This window comes from Patagioenas fasciata, chromosome 1 (assembly GCF_037038585.1).
Source record: "Patagioenas fasciata isolate bPatFas1 chromosome 1, bPatFas1.hap1, whole genome shotgun sequence".
Taxonomy (NCBI): domain Eukaryota; kingdom Metazoa; phylum Chordata; class Aves; order Columbiformes; family Columbidae; genus Patagioenas; species Patagioenas fasciata.
In genome coordinates this window covers 146,448,436-146,467,448 of record NC_092520.1, presented here as the reverse complement: position 1 = coordinate 146,467,448, position 19,013 = coordinate 146,448,436, and the positions used below count along the sequence as shown (strand labels likewise).

The following is a 19,013-nucleotide window of genomic DNA, read 5'->3' as shown; positions in this document are numbered from 1 at the left end:
TATGTTAAATTAGTGGAATTCATTAATATATTTTTCCCACCATATATTAAATACCCCATTCTAATAAATAAATTACATTGAAGAACACTGTCTAGATGTTAGATGGAGGTAGGAAACCTTTCCTGAATTTTAATCAAAATCTATCCAAACAGTCAGGGAATCTACCTGGAACAGTCCAAGAGGTATATGCATTTATTGGTGTAGCAAGATGAAACTGGTCATTCCCCAAGAGAAACTGTATTGTAGAGAAAAAATTATATGAAGACAGAAAAACTCATTATAGAAACTATTTTTTTGTGGTGAACAAGACAAAGTGAAAGGTATGTTTTAAAATCCTTCTTTCAGTTTCTTCAAATTCACTGATCTATTTGCAATTGTATTGGAGGAAAAAATAGTTGTTCTGAGTGTAGTGAAGCATTCCTGCTTTAATGTTTAACGTGGTGTTGAAAGTGTTCCGTGCAGGTATACAATTCTTTCCTATTAGAAAATATAAAAAAAACCGAACCAAACCAAACCAAACCAAACCAAAATAAAATAAAATAAAATAAAATAAATTTAAAAAAAAAATCTCACCATCTAGGTTTTACAGGTTGGTTCATTTTCTTATGAGTTACCTAACATGGCAAAGATCCAACATGTGCAGTTTTGCATCTTCAAGTGGGCCTCTGAACTGTGGAAACCTGAAGATACACTGCACATGTATGACACCAAGTGGCGTTGTGAAAACAGTTCTGTGCTTCTCTGTGAATTAAACCACAACCAGTTTGCTCAGATGACACGTATTTCAGTTATTTATTCATATTTTCCTGCAAGAGAACACCTTCTCAAAGCAGGTGCTTTTAACCATCAGCCATGCACTTGGGCAGTAAAGCAACATACTTTCTCTCTTCTGCATCGTGCCTTGTAACTCCGGTTCTGAAATTCAGGCTCCGCAGTGAAGTTGTACCTGGGCCACCCCAACGACTTCACTGGACTTGCGTAAACTTAGTACAAGATGCTCAGGGAAGAGCAGAATCCAGGACTCCTCTCTCTTGACTTCCTAAGGTCTTACACTGCTAGCAACAGCAAAAAGCTGCAAAATCATATTTCCGATCATAAAATCCAGAAGTTCATCTCTAAGTATGACCAGGAAGCATCAAACAAGTAACTGTCGTTTTTATAATGTCACTTTTCTAAGTAGAAAGAAAAGCTTTAATTTGTGTAAAAACTGTACCGTCCAAATGAGCATATAGAAATAAGAATTGTGGTATCAAATATAGCTCTTCTGTATCTGAGTAACACCCAAAATATAGTATGTGCCTTGCAGGTTCAAAATAAATAAAGTAACAGGCTTCTTCTGAAATAGAAAGTCCCTATAATTTTACTTTGAGGATGAAATAAGATAAAAGGTAAGGAGAAAAGGATTCTTGTGGGCTATTTGTAGGTGAAAAGAAGTTCAGAGGCAGAAAAATCCTGCAGAACAGGCAATTTTGGAAGACAGTCTATTCCAGGATGGTGATACAAAAAGAGGTACAACCGAGGCACATCAGCATTTCTGGAATGTTGTAGTGGCCCACAGTGGTAATTAAAGCTAAGAAACTCTTTGAACAAGTTCATGGGACTGTTGCAGTCTGTATTAGGGACCATTTGCCCTAAAATTTCTGAGAGGAAAGACAAAACCGCTGCCACCCTGGGCATCTGTCAATAACAATGTCTATCCCAGTCTGAATCTGTCCCTGGGAGTTCTGCCTTCACACTCCTACAAAGGTGAAAGAGCTTTTGGTTTAAGACCCATCAAAAGAAAGAACATTTTCTGTTCTTCTCACTGAAAAAAACAGTAAGGACATTTTAACAGTAAAGATGGCTCTGTTTTTTGAACAATGTTCTGTTTCAGGCTTTCACTTGGAAAATGAACTGCCAAGACTCATTTGACACCAATTGAAGGACTGCAAAGCCTTTAATTAGAAACTTTTTCTGATTTTGAAACATACAGAAGAGCACAGACACTCTGATAGTTTTCAGTGAAGCTTGATGGACACATTCTAAATCATTTGCAGAAGCAATGCAGAATAGAGAGCTATGAGAAGTGTGTGCAAGGCTCAGTACTAGGATCATCAAAATTAATAGAATTTAAGGCTAAGGAAGGTTATTGTTAGGCATCCAGTTGTGTTTTCCTTTGTAACCACAGAATTTCCATGAGGTGATTTTTGCTATGAGGCTAATAAATGTGTTTCAACTAAGATTCTTTTTAGAGACACCTCTGATCACAGCTTAGGCATTTCTGTGATGAACAGTCAGTCACAAGCCTTATTAGGTCATTCCAGTTGCTAATTATCCTAGCTGTTGAAAACGCATGCATTATCTCTAGGCTGAATTTGCCTATCTGCAACTTCCAGTCTTGGCATTTAGCTGCAACTTTGTCAGTTAAGAGCATCTACAGGCAGATTTTTGGTTTTGGCTGTAGGTTCTTACAGACTGTGTTCAGGCCACATCTTGGCTTTCCTACCAGCTTAGACCACTCACTTAAAATAGAAATAATCGGCCAAGTCAACAGCTGCATTTCTTCCCCTGTCATGTGATTGGAAACAAATCTCCCTCAGACATGGGCCACTCACTTGGACTTCCATGTAACGAGGCTTATGAACGCATGTGTGAGTAGTCAAGTCCCTGTGCCTCAAGATACACACATGCACGTCCCTTCCAAAGGACCAGATATAGGATGAGCAATCCAGGGAGACCTTATCGCAAACTTTCAGTACTTAAAAGGAGCCTATAAGAAAGATGGGGACAGACTTTTTAGGAGGGCCTGTTGCGATAGCACAAGGGGTCATGGTTTTAAACTAAAGGAGGGAAGATTCAGGTTAGACAAGAGGAAGAAATTTTTTACAGTGAGAGTGGTGAAACACTGACACAGGTTGCCCGAAGAAATGATAGATGCCCCATCCCTAGAGACATTCAAGACCAGGCTGGACAGGGTTCTGAGCAATTTGATCTCATTGAAGATGTCCCTGCTCATTGCAGGGGGGTTGTACTGGGTAACTTTTGAAGGTCCCTTCCAACACAAACTGTTCTATGATTCTATATGATGGTTACTGTGTTAGGTGAGTGTCATACTTGCAGTCATGGAGCTCAAGGAACCTTTGCAGAAAAGAGGACACCAACCTCTTCTCTGTCAATAGAGATGCTGGCAAAATGGAGGAAAGGACCCAATAATCCAAATCCTTTCTAGTCTTCATCAGTCTTAACACTTTATCGCTAGACGTAGTTAACTTAATACATTGTGGTTTCTCTGTTGTGTTTAAAACTAATTTTGCCTTTGATCCTCATCTTCATGCATCTACTGCATTGTAGCATATTGCAAACATTATTGTGTAAATGACATTAAGGTGCTTAGTCTTTACATCACTGTTTAAAATCATCTTCTTGATATTTACATATGGTTCAAGTGAAAACTGGCAGCACTTCTCTTTTTACGATGACAGTTTAACATATGGCTTTACAAGTATGAATTATTTATATAAACTTGATGCCATTCAGAACATTACCAGAAAAACACTACACAAACAATACAGTTACATCTGCAGTCATAAATATTCTTTGTTTATCAATGCTCTTTGTTGATGATTAATAAATCATAATGAGTCTGGTTCAGAGAAGGCAAAGGGTTAGATGTACAAATACACTTAGACATCTGATAAGATTTCCAAAATAAGCTCCTGACAAAGGTACATAGGTCTGTCATAGTAGGGAAGGTGGTAGCAGAATGCCACAAATTAAGTTCATTACATATTCTGTCACTTTCTTAATTATTTTTTTTAGTGTAGGTCCTGAACTTTCTCAAAAAAGGTATTGAAATGCCACATATACCTTTAAATATATAAATAAAAGAATGCATAAGGAAAACATATTCTGAGCTAGACATGTCTGATTTGTGTGATTAGATCAATTTAATATGCTTTGATATTGACTAGACACAGACTTATCTGGCACATTAAACAAAGGGACAACAAGATGAGTTTCAAAGACTGGCTTTAGAAAAAAATCAGTTATCAGCAATAATCATTACCTTATATTGTCCTGCATTTAACTGGATTTGCAACCACTTTGTACCCTGAAATTCAAAGCACTATTACTCTAATAGTTAATCTGGTTTCACACTTTCTTCTGTAAACTGTGAACATCTGATGGAGAAGTTAATGAAATCATAAATGCAGCACTTTTTAAAACAATGTATCTAGTGTAATTAAAAAACAAAACAAAACAAAACAAAACAAAAACGACAAAAACAAGAAACAAAAAGCAAGCAACCAACCAACCAAAAAAACAAAACAAAACAAAAGCTTTTTACTAGTTCCCATAATTTAGTACCATTTTAATATTGCAATGATTTTAAACATTTTTCATTGTAAATGATTATAAGTATAGAACTATCTTTTCTTAGTAAGTCCTTTTACATATATCAGTTACACAATCAAAATCCCAACTACATGCAGTATCTCTCCCTACAATATAAAAAAATTCCCAAATATGTTCTGTTTTGTAACTTCAAGTTTATTTGCCCCAGAAAAATAAGAGTTTACCTTAAATCTATCTGTAAAATCACTCATTTAGTCACCATTATGCACTATAAGCAACGTGTGCCCAGTGGAACTAAGTCAGTTGGCAATTTTGCAACTTCCAGAGCTTGAATTACAATTCTTTATGTGGGATACTCTTAGCAACATTTAATAGTCCTATTACTTCTCTAAACTGCATGTATTGGTTGCCTTAATGTGAAGAGAATACAATTAAAATTTTTAACTGTGTGTTTGATTTCAGTTCTGGATGAGATGTATTTAGTGTTAGATTCTGAGGAAATATGTCCTTTCTGTGTTTTGAAGCTTGTCTAACCCACATCTGGACCAGTGTTCTAGCCTGAAGAATCTAGGCTGAAATTCTTGCTCATGTGAAATCAATCACAAAAAACCCATTGACTTCAATGAAGCAGAATCTCACCCAAAGGCTTTGGCATTGCACACTTAAAATCAGATTCTCCATTGTTTTACACCATGTGAAGTCACTTATCCCCACACAAAGCGGGAGAAAGAGGCATGCGACACATTATCGGTTTCATTTGTTTGAAATTTCCAATTTAGCTTAGACAAACTGTGAATGATCACACTAACAGCAGAGGAGAGTGAAGTGGTGTACATTTTAGTAACATTTTAAGTTGCAAATTATATGTTTGAGAAGCAAGGAAATAATTAAAAAGGGATGTGGCTATACTAGATTCTTTCCCTGATTCCAGAGCATTTATTACCAGCTGTAAAATGTCAATTAAGTTTGTATTCTAACATTTGAATATGCCATAAAAATTGGCACTCAATTGCAGAATACAATCTACAGAGGTGCACTTTTGCCAGCACTATATGGATGACATGCAGAGAAGAGTTCTGGGTAAACAGTTAACAAATGGAAGACTTGAAGGGTGGGGAGGGGTACAAGAGCAGAGCAGCCTGCAACTCTCTCCATGTCTGCTCCAAAAAGAAGACGTTTAGAGGTACAAGAGTCCTGCCTGCGTGCTTTATCCTGCTGAGCCATTCTACCTGACTGTTTAAAACCAGACAGCAAAATTTACGGTTGTACCATTTCTGCATTCTCTTTAACCAGTGCTAGATATGCATCACTGTATCCTTAGCACACAAAATGAACAAGGACTGGGAGGTGGGAAACAGAAACACCAGACATGTTACATGAGCAGAAACAGATTAGGGGAAGAAGGTACTCAAAAGCCTCGCTTCAGTATAGCAGGAGTTAATTGCTACCGGCTGCCTCCGCAGTCAGTGCAGAAAGAGGCACTTCCAGAGGGAAGAGTCAGAGAGTCCAACCTGGTTCTCGGTCTGAGCCTGTGTCTAGGACAAAAATGTCTTTTGGCTGATTATGGATAAAATCTATATTGAGTAGACATCCATAATGAACACCTCAGTATCTTCACACACACGCATATACAATCTTGCCCCATAACCCAATACAAGACCGGAAGAGTATAGGATAGTAAGGAGCTGTCAATGAAACACTGGAAGGCAAAGACAGAAATTAATGGAGTTGGAAGAGTAATGAGAGACATACATTATGATACTACTAGCATTATCTTTAGACTTTTGGGAGCTGTGATTTCAGGGAACTACAAACAAGAGTGTTTGCATCAATTTTCATTTTGCCAAAACCTATTTTTAATTATAATTTGTATTATTGTAAATTATAGACATTTTTGACATTATAAAATTGGCAGTCACTTCTTATGAAGTGCAAAACTTCCCAGTGCTCCCAAAGCTGGAGTTTCAAACATCTAAATCAAAATGCCTGGTCATTTGATTTTGTGGTGGTTTGTTTGGGTTTTTTTGAGTTTGTTGTTGTTGTGGTGTTTGTTGGTTTTTCAGCACAAGAGGGTAGACATATTAGTCCAAATCTGACTGACAAGCATATCTAAACTACTTTCCACTAACCTAATAACAACTGCATATAAAACTATTTAGATCTCACAGATCCAAATATAAGATGTAGAACAAAAGTTCCTTACGCTCTAATTCCATATCCTTTCTGATTTCCAACAGGGAAATAATATCTACCCATACACATCTCTGCATTAGGTAATATTTATTCAAGTTGTATATATGTGCTAAAACTGTACAGAAAACACAGAAAGGTCTCCAGGGAGCTCCTTTCCACCAGCATCCCAGGAAATAGTCGATAGTTGGCAGTAAAATGTAAATCTATTGAAAGTTGTCTTGAAAGACACCTATTGCATTTGATATAAAACAAGTTGGCAAAATTGGAAATAGTGGGAATAAGTGTTATACAGTTTATTATCTTGAAAATGCTTGTCTGATTCTTTCCTATAATTAATAAAAATGGAGTAGGTATATCAACAAAATAAATTTCTGTAGTCTTATAGCAGAAGAACATTGGAAATAGTGACAATCTCTACATGAAACTTGGATGTAGTATCTCGTCAGAGATCAGTATACTGTTTGTCTTATATTTAACATGGCAATGACTCTGAAAGTCATGTCAATTGAATTTGCAGATCATACTAAATGAGGAGAGATCTTGAATAGTGAAGAGGACAGGGACTTAAATACTTGACTGTCGAGAAGACAGAAATACAAACATGAAATACAATGAGATTCAACTTGGATAAATTAAGGCTGATACAATTAGGAAAATTATTAGAAACCACAATAATGCTCAGTTAAGTAAAAAGTGATAATAAATAGATTCTTGGAGAGCACTGAGTTACTGTACAAAAATAAATCTGGAGAAAATAGAAATAGTGGTAACTTATACGTGGGTCATCCTTACAGGTAGTCAAGAAATAAAAGTTTTAAAGCGTGCACAAGCTGCATGGGAATAAATTCAGCATGTTTGAATTCTGCAGAGTGAACTAATTGAGTGTCACGCAAAAAATGAATCATCTAATGCATTGGGTTGAAAAAAACTCTGGTGTTCACATATAGTGAGGAATGAGGCTGCATTTATGGCAGTTGTTGTATAAACAACAATTTGGAGACTGCAAGAATAATATGGGTACATAAATACCATTGAGTGATGACTGACCTGAGCTGACCCTACCTGTGCTACTTCTAGAACTAGAGAAAGGATCCCCAAGATGACTGAATATAAGGCCACTGAGAGGACCTCAGGAAAGAGCTGGGAGTTGAATAGGGTGATTCGGGATGTTCCATTTCCCCTCAGAGACTTGTTCAAAGTCCCCTTACCAAGCTGAAGATTTTCTGAACTTCTGGTGTTGTCACAGAAAGTTGACAAGATCCTGTTTCTAACATTACTTATAAACTGTTAATAGGTCACTTAACAAAGCTGTGGGAACAGGGACAGAAGTATTTAGGAGAAATAAACACCTTCCAATCAGAGGTAAGGCTACAAGGGAGACCTCTCCTGCAGCATTTTTTGCCATGTACTTTCTGTGTTTTTAGACTACTGAAATGTCTTTTGCATCCTGGAGCATCACCACCCACTGCAGTGGCCTGTGTAGAAGACTCCGAGATACTACTGTGGAACACAGAAGAACATAACATTGCCACATAAACAATGCCTGTCTATATCTCTTCTGATACTGTCCCAATGGCATGCCAAAGACCACCAGGCATTTATGGTGATATGGACTCTTGCATTTAAACCCTATGTTGTAACCAAATTTCAACAAAAGTTAAGCAAAATAGTTTCTTCTTCTTTCAGTGTGAAGTTATCAATGTAGCATTTCGTCAAAGTTCCCAAAAATATCCAGACTGATCCTCTCATTTGCTACATTTTCTGTGCATTGACTACTGGAAGACTTTTAAGGAAGACTCTGTCCAAGAGAAAATTACAGGGATTTGTTGGAAATCCTTTGTTGACACAAATCTGATATAAAGGCTTCTATAACATGTCCCATTCCTCTGGCTAGCATATGATATGTAGCTGAAATGAAGGTGACAGTTACAGTCAAGGCCACCTACGTTGCTGGTTTGTCTTTGGACGAAGTTTCAGCTAAATGGTCTGTGATTTGTGCAAGCAGATCTGCAACAGGCATCTATTGAAGTGTCAGAGCTTCATGTTATCGTTACATAAACACACACACACACACTGGTTATATTGCCCAATGAGACAAAATAGTATCAAAATAAACAGTCTCCCCAAGTTTTCCATTGTGTATTGTAGTACAGTCAGTCTCAGAACTTCCCATTCAATCATGATTTAATGGAAGGGTAGTACTGGGGCAGAGAGAACTTGTGTAGAGACCTCACACTCATGTTTCATTCTATGTACCCAGGCTCTTTCAAAAGGCAAAGGCCATGTTTGCTTTTCACCTTCCTTTGAATGTGCCTTGTTCACTGGTATACCTGCAGAGACAAAGGAAGGAGGAAGAAAAGATCTTTGAAATCTAGAAATACTGAGGAATTCTCCACTATTTGCAGTTTTGAAATCAAGGACATACACTTTTTTATAATTTTCTGTGTGTTTTAGTTTGATCACTTGTTGCGGATTGGTTGCAGGATTCATTTAGTGAAATTCTGTAAGTTGGGTAATAAAATAAAATGGTTTATATCAAAATTAAAGCAAAAACATATTTTAAAAGAAATATATGTGAAGGAAGCAGATGAACAGTCTTCATGTCTATTGCTGATATGGGTAAAAAGTAAGTAGTGGCTCAAATTACCAACAGAAATATTTATACTGGACATGAAGAAAGTCCTTGGAACAGTAAATCCTTCAGTCCTTTAAACAAGCATAGCTAAGGCCTAGGTCATGTTCCCTAAGGATGATGTGGCATTTTCATCACTGCAGATTTTTAAGACCAGGTTAAAGAAACATCTCGTGAACATGACACTGGGTATAGCTGGTCCTGCTTTGGAGCACAGTGAGGCAACTAGATATCTTCATGAGTTCCCTTCCAAGCTTAATTTCTGCATTTTATTTTTTGTGTTGCTTATGACCTTTATGGTCTTAAATTAATTTAAACTACTAATAACTTTTTCTATTTATTTTTCTTGTTCTTCAGAAAAATATCAAATGATAATAACTCTCATGTATTTTTCCCAAATTACCAATAAGAGAAATTAAAATTGAAGGAACTACTGGTGGTTACTGACAGGATGTGAAGAGAGTTATCATCATACACAAATTATTGTCTCATTATGTATCCACACACTAACTCATGCACGTAAGTACAACAATCTAAGCACCATTTTGAGGGAACATTGGCCACTGAAGACGTGATCTTTATTAAATGAAAAAGGGTGTTCATTATTTGATAATTACCTCACAAAAATCTATTAATATACCTAGAATATAAGTACCAAACCCAACAGTAGTCTGCTTGCCCCTCAGCCTCCAACTGGGAAGTGTGACTTCCTGTCCCAGCAAACATATAATCTGAGTCCTTGATACTGACAGAGAAAGCAAGCAGAGGTGACCTGTAGACCTTACAGGTAAGCAAATATGTCTTCCAACAAGGCAAGGTTCTGAATCAATGATCTAAGGCATTCTGTCACTCAATATCAGGCCAACAAGCTATGGTCCACCCAAATCAGGAAGCTCACAAAACTTTGTTATCTGGCATTCGCTGAGGGAATAAAGGAAATAGCTGATGTCTCAGACATCAACTCCTGCTTTAAGGGTTGTGTTTGCTGGGTAATCTTCCGCTACTACTTCTTCTTCTTCTTCTGGAGATGAATTCTCCCTTCATCCTATAGTTTTTCACCAGTCCATGACTCCTCAGGAATGGAAGACAGATATACTGAAGGCCCAAAGAGTTGTGGTGAATGGAGTCAAATGCAGTTGGCAGCCAGTCGTGAGTGGTGTTCCACAGGGATCAATATCGGGACCAGTTCCGTCTAGTATCTTTATCAATGATCTGGATGAAAGGATTGAGTACACCCTCAGAAAGTTTGCAGACAACACCAAGTTAGGTGGGATTGTTGATCTCCTTGAGGGTAGGAATACTCTATAGAGGCATCTGGACCAGCTGGATTGATGGACTGAGGCTGTCTGTATGAGGTTCAGCAAGGTCAAGTGCTAGGTCCTGCACTTGGGTCACAGCAACGCCAAGCAACACTACAGGCTCAGGGAAGAGTGTTTGGAAAGTTGCCTGGTGGAAAAAGACCTGAGGTTGTTGATCGAGAGCCAGCTGAACATGAGCCAGCATCCTGGCTTGTATGAGGAATAGCGTGACCAGCAGGACAAGAGGAGTGATCATCCCCCAGTATTCAGCACTCATGAGGCCCCACCTCAAATACTGTATTCAGTTTAGGGCCCCTCATCACAAGAAAGACATTGAGATGCTGGAGAGAGTTCAGGGGAGGGTGACAAGGTTGTTGAGGAATCTGAAGCACAAGCCTTCTGAGGAGCAGCTGAGGGAACTGGGGCTGTTTTGCATGGAGAAAAGGAAGCTGAGGGGAGACCTTATCTCTGTCTACAGTTACCTGAAAAGAGGTTGTAGCATTGAGGGTGTTTGACTCTTTTCCCAAGCAGCAAGTGATATGACAAGAAAAAATGGCTTCAAGTTCTGCCAGGAATATTAGGGAAAATTTCTTCACAGAAAGGGTTGTAAAGCACTGGAACACACTACCCAGGGAAGTGGTGGAGTCACCATCCCTGAAGGTGTTTAAAAGATGTATAGATGAGGTTCTTAGGGACATGGTTTAGAGTTAGATTTAGGTTATGGTTAGACTTGATGATCTCAAGGGTCTCTTTCAACCAAAATGATTCTATGATTCTAAGGAGATGATGCTCACCTAGAGGATTTATGAGCACAAAGCCTTCCCATAGGACCCCACAAACTAAACACACATACATATGCAAGTCAGTGAGTTTAGTGGGCTATGGTTTCAGGTTGGAAATGTATTCTTTCTGACTTTTTAAGTTTGTTTGCTCATCCTTGTCTGCAAGATAGTGCAGCATCCTTGCCACAGATACATTTGATAATTAAATCTGAATTTACTGCTACAATTAATTCAAGTTCCATGAATTCCTGAGGAGGTACATATTACACGCACTCTTACTTTCCTTTTTCTGTGAAATTTACTACTACCAGTTTATGTAGCTCATGGGACTGGCACTGTGCAAAATTCACCAGCTGCAAACAGATGGTGACATTATAATTGCATCACCTATTGCTTAAAATGCACCAATGCTATTTTTTTCATGTTTGTAGAAATTGCTAACTGAAACTACAAGATTGTAACAGAACTAAGACTATATATTCCTATAAATAATAAGATGGAATAATTCCTTCAGAAATAAAGTAATTTCATTTAAGTCCAAATAAGAATGAGCAAATTAACAACAGATTAAGCATCTGGAACCCTTTAAATAATTTGACTAAATGTGCATTATTAAGAAAATATGTGTTTTCTTCTACTGAGATTTATGTCCAATATTCATATCACCACAGATGAGTTTCATCAGGCAGCAGGAGAACCAGCTGAAAGAAAACATTTTGCTTGTTGGCTCAATAAATGAATTATTATATTTGTTCTATATTTTAATGAAGGTGAAAAATAACACTGTGCTAATCCTGCCAGTCATGGCCTATGTGTGGTGGGTCAACTGAACACTGAATTCTGGTTTACAAAGATCTGGAAGAGATACAACACTGCCAGGGTCAAAGGAGACTAGTGAGCCCAGTGAACTCAAACGTCCAAGTTCAAATTTCCAGCATTGCACTCTGGGGCCTTTAGAGGCCCAGTGAGGAATTTCAGCTCCCAGTTTTGTACTAGTACCCCAACACAGAGAACCTGCCAGATAGATGCTCTTCAGAGAAATTACATGTGCACCACCCACATATAACCTTTTTCTTTTTCTGTGTTATCCTATTGTCAGTACCTGCAGGGATGCCAGGTGGCTGTTCTTCATGCCAAACAAGTTATTCAAAGATGTTATTCAGTATTCATTGCCAGCCTTTGAATCCAGAATGTCCTCTGGGGACAATGAGTATGTGAGACATTTCCCCAGCAGTTACAAAAGCAGCTCTGTCATAATTTCCAGCCCTGTGGATTTTTGCTATTCTAGAAATAATTCAGACTCCATAAGGCCTCTTTGTCACAGAAATTCTGGAGTGCATATTTGTCCATTCTTGCCTTATTTTTTAGCAAGACAGATATTTCCTCTTCCCTGCGCCCCAGCAGAATACTGCTCTGGGTTGAGAAGCAGGTGTCTATGCTGTGGTGCCTCACAGAAAACCTACCGATGACTTTGAGCACGTCATTCTTTTCTTAGCATTCTTCTTCTGGTCCTATTTTCCCATATATGCTATGTGGCTCCACCTTATAGGAACACCAGTACACACCTAACTCTTCCTTATCAAATGCAACTTTATTTGGAGACATCAGCTTCTGCCTCTCTTTGCAAAGGTCTCTGTCTTTTCTCCCTCTTGCCCAGTCTTCCTACTCTATTTGCAGAGTCACAGAATCACTGGTTCCACTACAACAAACAGGTATTCTACTCCTACTTTTTTCTCACTGCTCCTTTTCATATGTCCATGTATTCCACCTGTTCTCTTCTAGCATTCATCTTAGACTGGGTTCTTTCATTGACTGGGGTGGTATTTTGTCATAGAGTCCTGTAAAATATTCTGTTTGTTTCTAAAATATCTGCTAAAATTAATCTTAAATATGGTAACACAACGATTCCTTTTCCAGTAACCTGGTGAGATCAGAAGGATAAGAATAATGAAGAAGATGGAACAAAGAGTCAATCTTAATCTAAAAAGAGAGTAAAAAATCTGTTCTGAATAGGTGACAATGAAAAGTTAGGTTTCATAGGCAATTAAGCAAGCTAAAAAGGGTAATAAGTGATTTTTTTTTTCTCCAGTAAAAACAAAAGAAAGGAGATGTCCCAAATTAGGATGAAAAGCTAAAGTGTTTTCAAAAGTGTTTTTAATTACTGTGAACCAAATGTTTTACGTCAAAAACTTTAAATATTTTTGTTTGATTCATTCTATTTTTAAAAACCCTCTAATATAAATTGCATTTTGAAATAAAAAGTCATTTAATAACAGCAGCTGGAAAGTTGTCACTCTATAAAAGTTGAACTAAGATATTTCATTAAAATCAAAACTTGCTTTATGAAAAAATAGGATCAGTAAACAATATTTTCCAATTGAGAGGCATTTCAACTCTACAACTTTTTTACCAGCTCTGCTTTCAATATTCTTCCAACACAGTACCAACAGGTGTCTATAGAAGAAAAATGGCACAGGGAGATTTCTAGAGTTTTGTGCTCTGTGAATACCCTGCTGTTAGGCTTAACATGCATGTTGTGTCTTGTCATGTCAAATGACTTCTATTGGTAATGGTAAGATTCTGCATAACATGTAGTTGCTGGGACTGAAGACACAAAAAACTACTTCATCTCACTTGACTCTGAAAAAAAAAGCTTGACAGATCTGCAGTCTGTGCTTTCTTGTATGCAGACATATTGCATTCAACATATTCCACACACTTCAACAACTGATGGTAAAATAACCACTTTGAAAAGCAATGAGGAACGGTAAGGACCACTGCATCTGAGGTGGTTCCTACCTGAACTCAAGGCCAAAATTCACTGCTGCAGCACTACATCTTTTCGCAGGTTGTAGCTTTGTGAAAGATTGTCTTGCCCATGACTATGTCTCTCAAATCTAGAAGTAGTATGGCCCTGAGCTGCATTAATTTTGATGTTTATTTTTGGATAGCAAAGAAATGAGATGTTATGGAATGCTGTTCAGATGTGTCAACTGTTTTCTGATGCCTGTGTGCCTAGAAGAGACTGATAAGCAGAGAATGGGTAAGAGGAAGAGAAGGAAAACTTGCACAGTGACAACATGTGGTGCAAAAATTCAGCATCTCCAAATACATATATTTTTTCAGAAAGTCTTTTAAAATTTTTATCAGAACAGAAAGGTAGATTCTGCACCACCACAATATATGTCCACATTTTTATAGAGAAGCTTGAGACAAAAACAGCAAAAAAACTAACTCATGCGATAGTAATGAAAGACAAGTATCAGGTTCTTATCATAACTACATAAAGAAGGAAGCTCTTGTTAAATGTGTGTAACTAGAGAGAGAGGAAAAATACAGTGATAAAACTGATCTTCAAGTTCTGTGGATTCAAAATTCTATGTCATGTTAAAAATGGTACTGCAAGGGCCCCGATGTGGCTGAAATTCATTATCATGCTCTTGAATGGAGGAGTCCAGTCATTACATTTAAATTCCAAGCTGTAACACTGTTTTGAGTCAGTAGCTGTTTTGTATAACATGCATTATTTAATAATTCAGCACTCTCATTCTGTTAATGCAAGTTTTAAGTGAAATCAGAGAGTCCTGAACATTCAGTAACTCACCCAAGATAAAGTTATGTTCAATGACAATCACTGATGCAACTCAAAAAGTGTACACCTGGATAAATCCTTCACTTGCAGGGAAAGTCAGTGTGGCACAATCATATTCCTCACCATGCCTCACAACGCAGATAACCAGAAAAACACAGCACTTCACCTGACGGGTGTTTTCATTTTCTTGCATACTTGATATCAGATCGTGTTCTGCTACTGTCTGTGGGATTTGGACTCCTCCTGGACTCCTCACGTACAGGAGGATCCACGCTTTGCCTAGTCTCTATTCACCATTTGGCTATTATATAGATGGATAGCCACAGTATAACACTACTCATCTGAAAGTATCTCCTTAATTATTTTTTATGTTTTCATAGTTAGCAGAATTCATAGGCTAAAGTAACGATTAACCCTCTGAAGAACCTCTGCTGCAGACCTCATACACATCACAGTAATTGATATATTTCATGACCTTTTGGAAAGAGCACTGTGAACTATGATATCATACCTCATCTGAAGCAAATTTTTAGTCCATGCTTAATAGTTTGATAACACTTGTATTAATAAAGAAAAGAACTCTGCCTAATGCTTGACATAGGAAAGGTGTAGAGTCAGCAAAATGTTAATTGTAATAATAAGTCTCTTTTTACGGTATCATCTAGTTGCTCATCAATCTGCCTAATCATTAGACTTCTCAATTGTACTAGCTTTGCTTCTGCTTCTTCTGTATAAAACTAAGTAAAAATTGAGTGCTAGGGCACAAGTCAGAGAATTCAGCACTTTAACGCCTATGCAGAAACAGTTGCAATAGGCAGAGAAATACAGAGAGTGCTCGAGCACAGGAGCAGTCTCCACAGCAGCATCACACACTGGGGAAGAGTCAAGATACTGATAGGGATAAGAGGTGTGGCTTTGTAAAGGAATGACCATGATCTAGGAACTTCAGTGTAACAAGCAAATGCCGGACAATCACAGTTCATTCACAGCTCTTATCAGCAACAGGCAAGTGTTCTCTGGGATGTTTAAACATGGCTTTAGAAGAATCTAATATAAGGGCAGCAAGAAAGACCAGCAACTAGTACAGTAATGGATTATTAGAAAATCCAAATTTTTGAAACATTCAAGTCAATTTTCCAAAACACTACAAAATTTTTGCTTTATCACTTCTTTGCTTTACTTTCCTTCTGGGTTTTGAACCTTCACTATTTTTGCCATTTTGTCCCTTATCAGGATATCTAAAAGTAACAATTTAAGAAAATAACATGATACTTCTCAGCTATTCACATGAATTCAGGAAATAGGGCTTTCCAAAAGCATGAGATATTCTGGGGTACATAATAAAACTTCTATCGTTCATAAACATGAAAATCTATGGGAAGATTTTGAAGATGCTGATCCTTCACGGACGGAAAATTAGAATATGTTTTGGGTCCAGTATTGCTGCTGACTCAGCAGTTCATTTCACCATAATTCTTTTAAGAGCATATAGGTCATATAAATGCTGCAGGTGATATATTGTTCTCTTCCTTCAAGGCTTGAACCTGGGCTATGACTATTATAGATGCTGAAGTCCTGGGCAAGGAGCCAGGTCACTGGAGTACACCCTTTCCAGCCCAAAATCTGGAACAGAAAACTATTTTCATGAGCTTTTTCACTGCCGTAGTGGTGTTACAGGGCTCTATGTATCAATTTGATTTTTGTGCATATATTTCAGATGATACTACTAAAAGGTTTCTTTACAGATGACTGAATGTGGGCTAATGAGATGGTCCTCAATGAGCCAAACTGCAGGAACGCTGACACCGAGGTCCCCTGTGCTTCAGGAATACAGATGAAGGAATTACAGCTGTCAGCTAAAATCAGAGTTGAAGAGCAGGGAAAGTTTCATTCTTTATCTCACCCTACATTCACACACTTAGGTAAAACAGAAATTAACTCCCAGATTGCTGGAACTCTATCTCCTTGGACTTCCAGTTCAATACTCAGAATACTACATGCTCCTCTGAGTTATGGACAGTGGGAAAAGACTTCTGACACTTCTCCAAAGTGTGGGCCAAAGAGCAACACCGTGCTTCTAAATACACAACAATTTGTTCCATATATGTTCACCCTTTCTACTTTAATAAAGGCAAATAGCACAACAGAAATTCAAATTATTCTTTAACTTTCCTGATGAAAAACATCTGGGCCATGCATGATCTGTTTTCTCTCTTGTCGTTCCATTTTGCCAAAGGCCACTGTCAAAATCCTTGTTATCTATGTTACTGCAAGAGCCAACTACTCTATGTAAAGCACCTACGATTGGTTTACATTTTTTTTATGTTAAAATGCAATAAAAAAAATAGAAAATGTCTTTTGGCATATTTTTATGGCATTTGCATGCCAAAAGTTACAATTTAATAATATTAATTTAGTATTTAAATGCATCGAGGCTTGGGAGTAGATTTGAATTATTCCAATTTATCATAAGTGTTAAGTTTGGTTTGCTAAGTGCCCAAACTGGAGCTGAATGTGGCTGAATATGAAGTTAAAGTTGACCTGTGCTTCTCCCTGAGTGTTTGACAGCAGTACTGAAAGTGAAAACATATAATTAACATATAATTATTATTAAAGATGGTCATTATTTTTATAGGAGTTTGTGTGTGTGTGTGTGTGGATTTTTTGTTGTTGTTCTGGAGGTTTTTGTTTGTTTGTTTGTTTGGTTTGGTTGAGGTTTGTTTTGTTTTGTTTTAAAGCTATTTTATCTTGCTTGGAAAAAAAAAAAAATCACCTTCAGAACACATACATATTCTTACGCAGACAGAATCCTTAAAATTCCATTTCACTGGTTATAAACTAAGAAAAAGAAACAGTGATTCTCCCCCAAGAATGGTGCCATTTGGAAAGAGGCAGTGCAAGACCCTCTGGGATAACAGGGATAGAACATCAGAATAGCAGTTACCTGAAGTAGAATCCCCTCAGCATAACAGTAACTGCAAGGATTTGCTTAATGGTACTAGAAATCTCTCCCAGTCTCACAGTTCAGATGTGATACTTACTATGAAAACTTTTGCAAATGTATCATCTTATATAACAGAGAGCAGCAAATGATAGTTTTCCTCTCAAATGAGGAGGCGTGGTACAGAGAATGCTTTCCAGCAGAATCACTCTTTGCAACAGCAGGATCACATCAAAGCAGAACTTATTTAGGAGGTTTGGGTTCCTGATGGAGATCTAAATATCTGATCTAATGCTGCAGCCACATAATGCCATTAGCAGTATAAAGAAATCAACAACATATGAGTTTATGTACACATAAGATCAGCAGAAATAAAGTTCCTCGTAAAACAGTGGATTCTCCCTTAGAATGAAGGTCATGATTTCATGATACATCTAGTTACTGTCAGTGAAAACAAAAAAAGTCACTAGCATCAATCATATTTTACTGTATTGTGTGACGTTAATTGTTCTAGAGTGCATCATTATACTGCAGAAATGTATACATATGATACTATCTATCAAAGCATACACATACTTATTGACTTCCATTAATGTGACTGAACAAAACAAAATCCACATTTATTTAAAACAGGTCCTGGTACAAAAAAGACACAAGGGGCTACCATATAATCAGATGGACTGGGAAACGTGGTCTATTAGCTAAATGTGCTATTTCTGGTACAAGTAACCAAACATATTTACTCATTTCATAGGAACATCAGAAAAGCATACCCAATGCACAAAGTGAAGTACAGAAGTTAGCTATAAAAATACACTAAAAAAGAAATTAGTACAGGTTTTTGAGCTGAGCCCTGTCAGAACTGCTCATATGATTCAAAATTGATGGAATAATCTTACATTGGAGGAATCTCTTCTGCACGGTGGAGCTATCTCTCTGAGACAATATGCTTCAGAAAACTTACATAGGAAATTGTTAGTAATCTGATATTCCTCTGCCTAAGTAATACAAGAAAGTCTGGCTATAAGTATTTCAGTCTCATACAACACTCATTCTTCCTTTATTCAATGCATTAAGAAACATTTATCAAAGTGACATAATTTTCTAACTTTCCGGGATTATGTATTACAACCTTGCCCCTATTTAGTAAAGAATTTCTAACATATCTGTATTTGGCAAATGCCTGCTAATTGGCCTCAAATATAAAATGTATCATTCAAATGCACCATATGAATCAGGA

General features: G+C 37.4%; 1 protein-coding gene across 1 annotated transcript in view; it reads right to left on the bottom strand.

Moving 5' to 3' along the window:
* Positions 1 to 19,013, bottom strand: part of ANO2 (anoctamin 2) — a 175,253-nt gene that overhangs the window by 50,344 nt on the left and 105,896 nt on the right. Inside the window, exon 14 of the mRNA XM_071803662.1 lies at positions 10,168 to 10,194. Coding sequence (XP_071659763.1) covers positions 10,168 to 10,194 — 27 coding nt within the window. The remainder of the gene's footprint in view (positions 1 to 10,167; positions 10,195 to 19,013) is intronic.